Source organism: Amblyomma americanum, chromosome 2 (genome assembly GCF_052857255.1).
Source record: "Amblyomma americanum isolate KBUSLIRL-KWMA chromosome 2, ASM5285725v1, whole genome shotgun sequence".
Lineage (NCBI taxonomy): Eukaryota > Metazoa > Arthropoda > Arachnida > Ixodida > Ixodidae > Amblyomma > Amblyomma americanum.
In genome coordinates this window covers 33,999,947-34,012,453 of record NC_135498.1, presented here as the reverse complement: position 1 = coordinate 34,012,453, position 12,507 = coordinate 33,999,947, and the positions used below count along the sequence as shown (strand labels likewise).

General features: G+C 45.7%; 1 protein-coding gene across 1 annotated transcript; it reads right to left on the bottom strand.

Moving 5' to 3' along the window:
- Nucleotides 1-2,579: 2,579 nt before the first annotated feature.
- On the bottom strand, nucleotides 2,580-8,149 carry LOC144118456 (uncharacterized). The gene is made up of 4 exons (XM_077651395.1): nucleotides 7,964-8,149; nucleotides 5,605-5,651; nucleotides 3,375-3,479; nucleotides 2,580-2,787 (listed from the first exon to the last, which is right to left on the bottom strand). Exons 1-4 carry the CDS (start codon nucleotides 8,007-8,009, stop codon nucleotides 2,683-2,685), a joined length of 303 nt encoding a protein of 100 aa, XP_077507521.1. The 5' UTR covers nucleotides 8,010-8,149; the 3' UTR covers nucleotides 2,580-2,682.
- Nucleotides 8,150-12,507: the final 4,358 nt, after the last annotated feature.

Genomic DNA, 12,507 nt, shown 5'->3' with positions numbered 1-12,507 from the left:
GCAGTATCTGTCTCATATATCGTTGGACACCTGAACCGCGCCGTAAGGGAAGGGATAAAGGAGGGACTGAAAGGAGAAAGGAAGAGATAGGTGCCGTAGTGGAGTGCTCCGGAATAATTTCGACCACCTGGGGATCTTTAACGTGCACTGACATCGCACAGCACACGGGCGCCTTAGCGTTTTGCCTCCATAAAAACGCAGCCGCCGCGGTCGGGTACGAACCCGGGAACTCTAGTTAGAATCTGCAGAATCATTTTCTCGCGACTGTTTGATGCGAGTCCAGGGACCAGCAATCACTGCTGTTTTGTACAAGAATGTTCGACCAGAAGGGCAGATGTCTCCATGAGGCTATGCAGGAATAGAGCGTCAACTCGTCGCTGACGCGTCCTTCCTTCTACACCCCCAAAATGCGGCGGTCCTGATGACTATCGCGTTCCATACCAGCATCATAATTGCACCGTTATGAAGCGAAAGGTATACAACGAGCTCTACGTGCATCGTCTAAAGTTTTTACTGCTGTGACGCCAGCAAATTTCTCGTTCATAAACATGAGAAGGTCGGTAGCAAGGACGGCGGGCATACGATACTCAGTGAGAGGTCCTTGTAGTCATATGACTCATACTTATCAAAACAGATTACAGACTTCTCAGTGCACGTACGGCCCAAGTCTTGAAGCAGTGCAAAATTTTGGAGCGAAGCAGCAGTTGAGGAAGTGAAAAAAAAAGCGGAAGTGCACACAGTGGTCAAAGTTTCAGAGTTGCCCGGTGACATCTGTGAAACATCGCGCAAACCTTTCTCATGGCACGGCGAGAGAGAAAGAGAGAGAGAGAGAAAACTTTTTATTACGAGGAAATTCGGGACACGCCCCTAGGTCCCCGCAGGACCACACTGCACTCAAGTATTTATGTTCATACTGTGGACCAGCGCAAGACTGACAATGGACCTAGGAAAGAGCCCGTGTCGTCTTCTCTTTCCTAGGTCCGTTGTCCGTTTTGCGCTGGTCCACAACATGAATTACTTCCAACTTGCAAAACACAACGTAATGTTGTTTATGTCCCTAAGGTCCGTGACACTGGCAACCCGGCCAGTGGCGATTGTCTGCACGGCCGGATCCTCCAAGTGCAGCATGGTCTCCCAGTCCTCCCAGGTCTTCATGTTCTCTAGGCCCCCCGGGGAAGCTCCAACCTTTCTCAGGAAGTGTGTGGAGGTTCACATTTCTTCAATGATGAACCTTTCTTACACTCAATTGCACTCTGAGTCGAGTGCAATTGTTGTTCTTCCACGTCTAGACGTCGTCGCTTTATGTCGGACGTCCTGGACGGGTCTCAGGACACTCTGTCGTGTTTCTAGCTGTGGATTGCCGCGTTCGTCGGGACGAAAGTGCAGGTAACGTCGCTAAGGGTGATGCGCTGAACGCATACATGGCGCAGCTGTCATAGATGTGCATTCAAGTAGTCGCAACAACTACCATCTGCTTTCACCTTCTGTAGGTGCTATTGCATGGGCAGTGGTCACTAGAACCAGTGTCAAAGAATACCCACATTTCCTTGCCGCACGATGAACGTGCTGAAGCCAGCGCACGCGTAAACCTTTTGCATTTTAGTAAGTGACCAGTTGCGGTAAAAAAATTGAACTTCGAGATAAGGAAGACACATCATGAAGTGGCAGGAAGTGAGGTTTGGATAAGAGATTTTGAGACGTATAGGCCTAAGGCGGCCGCGGCTTGAGCATGACAAATGCGATAGGAGATCAGTGGGAAATACCTTTGCCCTGCATTGGACTTAACCGGGCTGAAGGTGAAATTATGACGTATTAGCCACGTTTAACGTATAGAAGTGATAGTTTGTTTGGATGCTTTGCAAGGGCGGACATGAATTAACTCGAGTGGTTCCAGCAGCTGTAGCGTGCCCTAATACCTTGCTCCAACGGCACGTTTGCACCGTGTAATGTGAGAACAAGCGCTGTAACGCTGTAGCGCTGTAGTGCGTGTCCTTCTGTCTTCTTTGTGGGTTGTCTTGCATTTGCGCTTACCTTTTCACCTTAAGAACACCATGCACCAACTAGCCTCAACCGAAGTATTATTGAATGCAGCCTTCGAACGATGAAATCACAGCACGGAGAAAAGCTACATTACTGCGCATATTTATGACAATATGGTTTTGTATGAAAGGTTCAGCCACTCGGCAGAGGTTACCGGACGGTAGGGTCGAAGTAGTAGAGCATCGGTTGGAATTTTAGCGGTACGTCGCTAATGACGAACTTCACACCGCGGCGGCCGCATTTCGATGAAGGCGAAACGCAAAGGCGCCTGTGTGCTGTACAATAGCAGAGCATGTTAAAGATCACCAGGTGGTCGAGATTATCCGGAGCCCTCCACTACACCACTTCTATCACCCTTTCTTCTCTCAGTCCCCCCTTTATCCCTTTTCTTCCCTTACGGCGCGGTTCAGGTGTCTACCGAGATGTGAGACAGATACTGCGCTATTTCCTTTCCCCCAAAGAACCAATTTTCATTTTTACACTTATCAGTAAAAGGTTTTTCATTGAAAAGGCTTGCGCAAAGGCTACGACTAGGAATCCACAGTAAGAAAAAGCGTACTTTATTTCGAAGGGTTCGAACAGACGCAGAGCAAAAAGCTTATGTCGTAGTTTAGAATAACGTCGTGTTTACGAACCGCTTTTTTATCCGAATCTCTTGAACGGCGTGAACTTTATTAGAAATCCGAGAACACCACCCAACACACATTTTCCTTTCTCGCAGCGTCCTTCTATGCGACTCAGAAATCTCTGAAAAGAGATGAAACACAGTAGCGTTTATCCAAAACATGACCTTTAGGTTCCCTTCATTATATAGTGAATGTAGGAAGGCTGCATAGAAACACATGGCCAAAAAGGAAGGCGCGTTTATGTAGCCATGTATCTCACTGTGTCCTCTCTCTCGCGCACGCTGGGTCTATTCGCTATGTCTTCCAGACCTTCGTGTCGCAGAAAAATATATAAAAAATGATGCGCATATCTCGAGCCCATCTGCCATGTTGCTATTACAGCTATGGGGGATGGCTGAGCCAATGCACGCCTCTTTTGCCTGGGTCAGCCAAGGTTTCGCTTTTCACAACGGTATACACGCAGTTAGCGAGTATTTTACTTGATTACAAAACGCTACCTTTCCGGGCCATTATTTTCGTAACTCCTTGTACGCACTGCTACCATGTCGTTCTCTACCAGTGATTGTAATGTTGTTGCCTCGCAATTGAAAGTACAATGCGGGTATAGAAAAACAAGTGCATATAAGAATATAGGCGCTCCACTTTTTTTATCTTGAAACTTTCTGTTTCTTCATCCCTTTTCATACGTTTACTGCAAAGCATACTTACCTTGCAGGGTGTATTATCCGTCTTGTTTACTATCTTCCCGATAGGAATCAAATACACGAACCTTCGTGTCACACAAAACTCCTTACATGGAGATACGGGTATATTCTGTAGAGCAAGAATAAAAGAATGCTTGCGTTAGTTTGAACTATAGGCAAGAAGATGCCGGCGGTAAAAAATGGCTGCGATGCTGTTTTACATCCGTGCGTAATGTCGCCCCAAAAGAATCCACTCGCCGCATCGCTGCATTATGAGCGCTACGTTTAGAATAAAAAAAAAGTGCGGAGGTGCCTAATTATCATTATGCTATCACAATGCTTCTCTGCTTTTAATTGCTTCTCTTATACTTCTGATCTTCTCTTCATATTTTCATCTGTATTATTCTTTATGTATCAAACACACACACACACACACACACACACACACACACACACACACACACACACACACACACACACACACACACACACACACACACACACACACACACACACACACACACACACACACACACACACACACACACACACACACACACACACACACACACACACACACACACACACACACACACACACACACACACACACACACACACACACACACACACACACATATATATATATATATATATATATATATATATATATATATATATATATATATATATATATATATATATATATATATATATATATATATATATATATATATATATATATATATATATATATAAGCCAACAGTCACCGAAACCAAGGTGCACAGGGGAATGTTTTTTTTTCTTTAATTAGTAGTGCCAATCAATTGGTTTAAAGAAAATTACTTATAAAGCAACAGGAAAAACAACCATGCCGCCGGTGGGATCCGAACCCACGGCCTCCGAATATCGCGTCCGGTGCTCTTACCAACTGAGCTACGGCGACGGCTGTCCAATCTGCTGCTTTCGTGGGTGTTTATATTTTGCGTGTAAGCTAACTTTGAGAGTGTTCACCAGCGCCACCCTCGTCCATAGCGGTGGACGTAGCACGTCCTGTAATACCGCGAGTGTGACGTAGGACGTCATCTAACGATGAAGGCGGAAACTGTGCGAGAACCCTATTGTGCTACCTATGACGTCAAGACTGCCAGAACCGTGACCCTCGTTAAGCTATTAGCAGACTAGGCAAATGAAATGAGGGCCTCGTTTGACAAACATCTCAAGGAAGCCAACAGTCCCCGAAACGAAGGTGCACAGAGGAATGTTTTTTTTTCTTTAATTAGTAGTGCCAATCAAGTGCTTTAAAGAAAATTACTTATAAAGCAGCAGAAAAAACAACCATGCCGGCGGTGGGATCCGAACCCACGACCTCCGAATATCGCGTCCGGGGCTCTATCAACTGAGCTACGGCGACGGCCGTCAAATCTGCTGCTTTCGTGGGTATTTATATTTTGCTAACCTTGAGAGTGTAAGCTAACCTTGAGAGTGTTCACCAGCGCCACCCTCGTCCATAGCGGTGGACGTAGCACGTCCTGTAATACCGCGAGTGTGACGTAGGACGTCATCTAACACACACACACACACACACACACACACACACACACACACACACACATATATATATATATATATATATATATATATATATATATATATATATATATATATATATATATATATATATATATATATATATTAGCGTTATCAGTCTTACAGTAGTTTTTTTGGGGTTCTTCTCTTGGCAGCTGTCTTCGGGTCATGTCTCCTCTCCCCTACAAGTGGCGAAAGGTATTTCTCCTCTTCGCCTCTTTGCCATCTGTATAGTGGCAGGTGGCAAGTGTACACTATACGTCCGGACGCCGCCTTGTCTTCACGATAGGCCTTCTAATACGCATTAAAATTAGAAACAAAATGCCTTTCCTCGTAAGTGGCCCTTGTCAGCCTTTAATACAGACGCATGCTATAAGAAATTAGCAGTTTTCATCGCTATAAACATCATTAGCGAGGCAAAACTGAGTCAAAACTCCAATTCGTAAGTTAATGTCCCAGCTGGGGCCAGCCGGAATTCAATAGCTGAAGTAGACTGTCACTCCAGTGCACATGAAAATGCACTGCAAAGTCTAAACCAACTTCGACTCCCATCACGACGCTCCTCCAATAGGCCGGCAGGGGCTTTCATACTGGCATGCAAAAACACATTTGATTTGTAAGCGAGGTAACATTCAGGCTCTTTGTTTCTTGTGGTTCATACTTACAAACGTCAGTTTGCATTTTGGCTTTTTGTCTGTTCTTGCCCCCTGCACTGAGAAAAAGATACACAAAGAATGGCGTATAAGGTATTAGCTATACTATCACAGCAAGTTACAGAGAATTTGTTTCACATAACGCACAGATTTGAGTAATGAAACACAACGCAAACTTCAGTTTTTCTCAGGATCCGTGGCTCTCAGTACGCTGATTTAGTTATTTTTGTGATCACAACTTCGGAGTTTTTCTTGAAAATTACCGCTTGAACACCCGTATTAGGTCATAAAAAAATGTGAGGGAACTGGAAATAATAGTTTTCTGTGCGCAAGCTTGTCTTCACAATCACTCTGTTAGCATGAATGGAACAGAATATCCCTGCAACTAAATGAAACGAACGTTTTGACACGCAGCTTTCTGCACATCACAAAAAAGGTCAGAATTGCCAATGATCACACAAAGAAAACTGTGCACAAAGGAAAATCTGATATTAAATAGTCACTAAAATAAGCACTATCATGCAAATAAAGTACGATGCTTAAAACGGTTCTCTGTTTAGGAATGATTTTATTCTCTTCTCGCTCTCAAGAATGTAATGTAACATGTTCTTGCAGCTTTAAAATCACCATATCTGCCCACCATTTTCAATACTTTTGGTGAATTGAAAAGTTGCAGTATTTTTTAATGCACTCCTAGTGCTCAAAATAAATCATTTTTTTCATGCAAAAGAAAAGAGCCATTCCTGGAGCACAAATTGAATTATAAATCAAAGAGGACCTACAGTGCCCTCACTTAGTACAAAATTAGTGCTCTGAGTAGTATTTCAAGATGGCTGCTTGCTCTAAGTAGTAACAATGTAGCCGCATGTTTTCTGCGCTTTACTTTTCGATTATTTGTCATTTTTTCGTTTTAATATGCATTCTCCTGCCCAATGTTCTTTGAGTATCTACGTGACAGAAGAATATTGCTAACTCTTTTTGAAGGGCTTCAGAAAAATTACACACACAAGCTGTTAAACATGCGCCCCCCCCCCCCCCCCCCCTCCTTTCTTTTATGTTCTGGGAAACGCGCCAGCTTAGAAATACGTACTACGGATTGATATTTATGAATTTTACTCTTCCCCAGGTCCGATGACGATATACTGAGATAATTTTTATGTTTCTGCCCTGTTCATATTTAGCTCTTTATAGCTGCTGTTAAGAGTGGCCGCGAGAAATGTTAAAATATTGACGCCGACGCAATTTCTTTGATATGTCTGTGAATCAAGAAGCGGAATGACGGCGCTGAGAAGGGTATGTGGACTGCTTGAGATAATTCTTACTGCTTATGAGTCTTGATAAGGGCTATTCAGGTTTCGCTATGCTCAATAGTCAAGCTGGCTACCCAGGCAAACAAATCGACGTATCTCGCAACGCATTACTTGACACAAGTAACTGGACGCGCTTCGATCACAGCAGTATTCCGCATTGGAGTAGAAGATTATGACAGAGCTTGTAGGTAGCGCTATGGAACGATCTCGGTTATTAGCCTTTACTTCCAACGGAGAACGGTTCAAACCCTTGTGGCGAAAGATAATGTCGCCGATAATGATGATGATGATGACCATGTGATGGATTTTTATGGCGCGAGGGCATCTGTGGTCAAAGAGCGCCATTGCACAAGGTTGTTTCTTTTACTCAATATGAGGTCAAATACTCATTTCTCAAGCGTTTCACCCTAAAGAAGCCGAGCGCCAGGCAGGGGAAAGACGAGGTATATAATAATTACTGGCACAGACGATTACGTCGCTGTGAACGGCCGTTTTTTGAGTGAGCTCACGTTATCCTAAAGACTGCGTACCGCAGTGAGGCTCGCGAGATTGATGCCAAACATTGCCCCCCCCCCCCCTCCCCCCTCGTTTTTCTTGGTTGACAAGCAGTAATGGCAGGTTCACACTGGCGTGTCGCGGAGGTTGCGCGACAGGTTTAAATCAATTTGCTGCGCGTTCCTAGTGCTTCTGAAACCGTAAATAATTGCCCGAAATGGTCGAGGGCTTCTGCGTACAATGCCAAACGTGTTGTTGCTTTCCCCTCGGCCAACAGCTGTTCCAAGTGAACAGGCACGTTCGCGGGACTATACGGACCATCGAAAGTCACTAGACGTGGAAATAAGGCTTCGCTTATCACGTTTTTTCGTCACTGGTACGCCATTTTCGCTTCACAAACGTCGTGCGACGTTTGCGACTCGCCAGTGTGAACCCGCCTTAAGGCCTGCTGGTTACGTCTAGGTTCATTGTTCACAGAGAGTTCAAGGGCACCAGCAAGTCCGAGGTGAAGGTAGGGGAACGTTTGGCGCGCGTGATCGCTTCCGCTGCAGGCACTCAGCACTCACCCAAGGAAAATGACAGGAGCAGCAGTAAGACCACAGCGATCATCATAAAAACCGCGTCGTTCGAGCTTTTTGATCAGCAACAGGGGGAGAAAGGTTTCTCCAGGCGTCAGCATCCGAGGAAAAATAAAGGGGTATTGTTCTTGGGAGCTAAGCCCTTAGGTGTCTCTTTGCCCCCAAGCCCCCCCCCCCCCCCCCCCCCCCCCCCCCCCCCCCCAATCGGCTCAGCTTCTTGCCTGCATTCGCAGAGGTCGCCATGTCTTAGCTAAGCGCGGTGCCAGAGAATATCCCCCATTGTCTTTCTACCGCGAAGCTTTGTGTGTGTTCCGTAGGCGCGCTGAGGGCGTCGCACAAAAGATTAGTTGAACGTTCGTGTTGCAAAGCTTTGAAGTGGCCAGGAGGCAATGATGCATGGAGCATTGTAGCATTTCTTTTAATCTTTCCAGGGAATCGGTCGAGGGCTTCTGCGTACAATGCCAAACGTGTTGTTGCTTTCCCCTCGGCCAACAGCTGTTCCAAGTGAACAGGCACGTTCGCGGGACTATACGGACCATCGAAAGTCACTAGACGTGGAAATAAGGCTTCGCTTATCACGTTTTTTCGTCACTGGTACGCCATTTTGGCTTGACAATCAAGTAACTACGCATCGATTGTAAAAGTAACCTCGAACACGCTGAAAACTAGCGTTAGTGAATTGTACAGTACTCATGGGTAAGTAATACCGCGTCGAGACTCCCCGAATGTGAGTTGGGTGTACTCATATGATGGATGCATTCTGCGTGCCAAGGCCATCTTCACGCCGTTAGCCTTCTGTACCTCGAAGGTCTTGCGGAGCGTAGCGTTGCTCAAAATTACCGAAAGCGAAAAGAGGCCCATGATCTATTAACCACACTGGGCAGGCACCGGAATGCCAGGAAATGAACACTTTCGGCCCTTATTACGTAACAGTTCATTTCGTTTTTATTTCATTCGTTCGTTACGTCAGTTGTTACGAATGCAACAGCAGGTGGGGAAGCGTGCAACAAGCCACAGGCATGGCCGGTCTGGTCGCCGCGTCGCCGCCCCTCTAGACCCCCTACCTCCGCTACAGACCCCCCCCCCCCCCCCTACCTCCACACTAGGCCCCCTACCTACACTCTTTACCTCCTACCGCCGCCGCATCCAGAACCTACTCTTACACCGTGGCTTCGGCGCGCTCTCCGGCAGCGCGCGCTCAAAGCAGACGACAAGCAGACGAAACGGGTGTTTGCTTCAGCGGGCACGCCGTGACGTTGTATTTCGGTAGTTTCTTTCCCGACCGCCAGGCGCCGCCAGCAGGATAGTGGCGCCGCGGGATGTGACCTTTTCTGGTCGCCGCAGACGCGGAGTTTCCACTCCTTATAGTCTTCCTCCGTGCCGTTACCGGAGTACCGGGAGCCCGCTGACCGCTAGTGCGCACGCGCTTGTTGGTCGCGATCAGTGTTGCCAGATGGCGCGGAGTGGCATAGACAGAATATACAAAAATTGTAGCCCAAAAATAGCCAACCATACAACTAGGCCAAGACAGTTAAGAGCCAAAAAAATAGCCAACGTTGTGGTTACAAAATTTCAGTCACATCAGCCATTGGAAAGTGATACGAACATTTTTTTTTCCAATTTAAACCGTAAACACGATAAACCAAACAGATCACGTGACACAGCAGAAAGTGAAGCATATCACATATGCGCCAGCTGATATCCTTCAAAAACATCACTACTCGTACGTGACTGCGCTTTTCAATTTTGCCAAGAAGAACGTGCTTGCCTCAAAATTTCTGCAGCATCGCACGTGGTTCTAAAGTATGAGGATTCATAGCGCACAGAATACACAGGACACAACACAAGCGCTTACTTCCACTGAATGGTCTTTATTTGGCGCTGACAGCCTTGTAAAGGTCAGGTATTGCGCAGGTACAAACAACTAACAATGATTATCTTGTCAAGGTCATGATGTGTCAAGGAAAGACGAAAACCAAAGCAATAAAAACAATAAAAAATATAAAAATAAAAAACATAAAAAAACCTACCAAACAGTGCACAAGTTTCACACTTTCGCCCTCTGCCTTGCACCTAAGAAAGCTAAGTCTTTCATTGATAAAAACACCGAAGGATCGCTGATACAATTTCCCAGTCCCTCTTTTTCCATCTCTGCCGCTTCCATTATTTCCCTCGTTTTTTGATTGCTATTTTTTCCTAATACTGAACACTCCTTAAAGTTAGGCGTGCACTTGTGACTACGGCAGTGACGAGCCAGATTACCTGGTCCCTGATCTCTAACACTTCTGTGGTGCTCGCTGAGTCGCTTGTTCAGGCACCGGCCTGTCTGCCCGATGTACAACTTGCCACATGAAAGTGGCAACCTGTATATAACGCTATCGGCACAAGTTACAAATGGGTTCTGATGCCTTACAGAGCAGGCCTTCTTATCCTGCTTGTCTGGACATGTGTTCTTACACATGCGGGACAGTTTTTCTGGGGCTGACATGCAAATTTTTACACCAATTTTCTCTCCAATCATTTTGAGGCCGTGGGAAATCCTGTGAATATAAGGTATTACTTCAATTTCGCGGGTACCTTCTTCTTTATCTGTCAACGTTGTGTTTTTCTTATGTCTGCGCATGCTTTCTGCTACTGCTACTACAAGGTACCTCGGGTAACCCGCTTCCTGAAGGCGATGAGCCTGATTATTGAAACTTGTTGTCATTAGGCAGGTGCACGACTTATTGACTGCATTGGACAGGCATGTTTTTACTACTCCTCTCTTAACTAACTTCGTATGTGCGGAGGTAAACGGTAAGAGAGACTTATTCCCTCTAGGCTCATACATCCAGTAAGAAAGACTTATTCCCTCTAGGCTCATACATCCAGTAAGAGAGACTTATTCCCTCTAGGCTCATACATCCAGTAAGAGAGACTTATTCCCTCTAGGCTCATACATCCAGGTAAGAGAGACTTATTCCCTCTATGCTCATACATAGTCAAGAGAGGAGTAGTAAAAACATGCCTGTCCAATGCAGTCAATAAGTCGTGCACCTGCCTAATGACAAGTTTCAATAATCAGGTTCATCGCCTTCAGGAAGCGGGTTACGCGAGGTACCTTGTAGTAGCAGTAGCAGAAAGCATGCGCAGACAAAAGAAAAACACAACGTTGACAGATAAAGAAGAAGGTACCCGCAAAATTGAAGTAATACCTTATATTCACAGGATTTCCCACGGCCTCAAAAAGATTGGAGAGAAAATTGGTGTAAAAATTTGCATGTCAGCCCCAGAAAAACTGTCCCGCATGTGTAAGAACACATGTCCAGACAAGCAGGATAAGAAGGCCTGCTCTGTAAGGCATCAGAACCCATTTGTAACTTGTGCCGATAGCGTTATATACAGGTTGCCACTTTCATGTGGCAAGTTGTACATCGGGCGGACAGGCCGGTGCTTGAACAAGCGACTCAGCGAGCACCACAGAAGTGTTAGAGATCAGGGACCAGGTAATCTGGCTCGTCACTGCCGTAGTCACAAGTGCACGCCTAACTTTAAGGAGTGTTCAGTATTAGGAAAAAATAGCAATAAAAAAACGAGGGAAATAATTGAAGCGGCAGAGATGGAAAAAGAGGGACTGGGAAATTGTATCAGTGATCCTTCGGTGTTTTTATCGATGAAAGACAGCTTTCTTAGGTGCAAGGCAGAGGGCGAAAGTGTGAAACTTGTGCACTGTTTGGTAGGTTTTTTGTTGTTTTTTATTTTTATATTTTTTAATGTTTTTATTGTTTTGGTTTTCGTCTTTCCTTGACACATCATGACCTTGACAAGATAATCATTGTTAGTTGGTTGTACCTGTGCAATACCTGACCTTTATAAGGCTGTCAGCGCCAAATAAAGACCATTCAGTGGAAGTAAGCGCTTGTGTTGTGTCCTGTGTACTCTGTGCGCTATGAATCTTCATGCTGATTACCCACTAGCCCGAACCCTGACCCTTCTAAGTTCTAAAGTACGCGCGCTTAGTTTGTTGCGGTTATCTGCCCAGCGTTTGACGCTGGCAACGACGACCAAGTGACCGACAAGTGAAGAACGAGCGTTAGTGCAGCGTTTGTGGGGGTGCAGCCTCGTCAGGTAACCAGAAATGTAGGACAATTGGCGCTTCGCACCTCGCGGTCTCCCCTCTTGTGCTCAGAGCAGGGGTGCGAACGCGAGGAGCAAGTCTTTGCAAGTGCTGGTGAAGGGAAGCCACCAATGTCTCCTTTCGACACCTGCGCTCTGAGCGCGATCTCGAAAGCTGGTGGCAACTGCCCCGCGTTCATGTTCACGCACATTAAGCGCAATCCCCCTTTCCTTCCCGGAAAACAATACTGTGGTGGGCCAACCTTCTTCTGTAATACGTTTTCTGGGCAGAGCAGGAGGGGAAAACGCACTCTGTGAACGAAGGCTTTTGACTCGGACTCCTGCAGTTTTTTATAGTTGTCATGTACGGAAGTAAAGTGAGCAAGCAAAACAAAAAAAAATTAACTGTGGTTTAAACTTTCGTTAACCCTGATTGG

Bases quoted from the DNA above. Each gene is read 5' to 3' on its own strand.
- LOC144118456 (XM_077651395.1), bottom strand. From the start codon at position 8,009: ATGATGATCGCTGTGGTCTTACTGCTGCTCCTGTCATTTTCCTTGG. The intron at 5,652-7,963 runs GTGAGTGCTGAG...TCTTTTTCTCAG, and splicing joins GCTCCTGTCATTTTCCTTGG to TGCAGGGGGCAAGAACAGAC. The intron at 2,788-3,374 runs GTAAGTATGCTT...ATCTCTTTTCAG, and splicing joins CGGATAATACACCCTGCAAG to AGATTTCTGAGTCGCATAGA.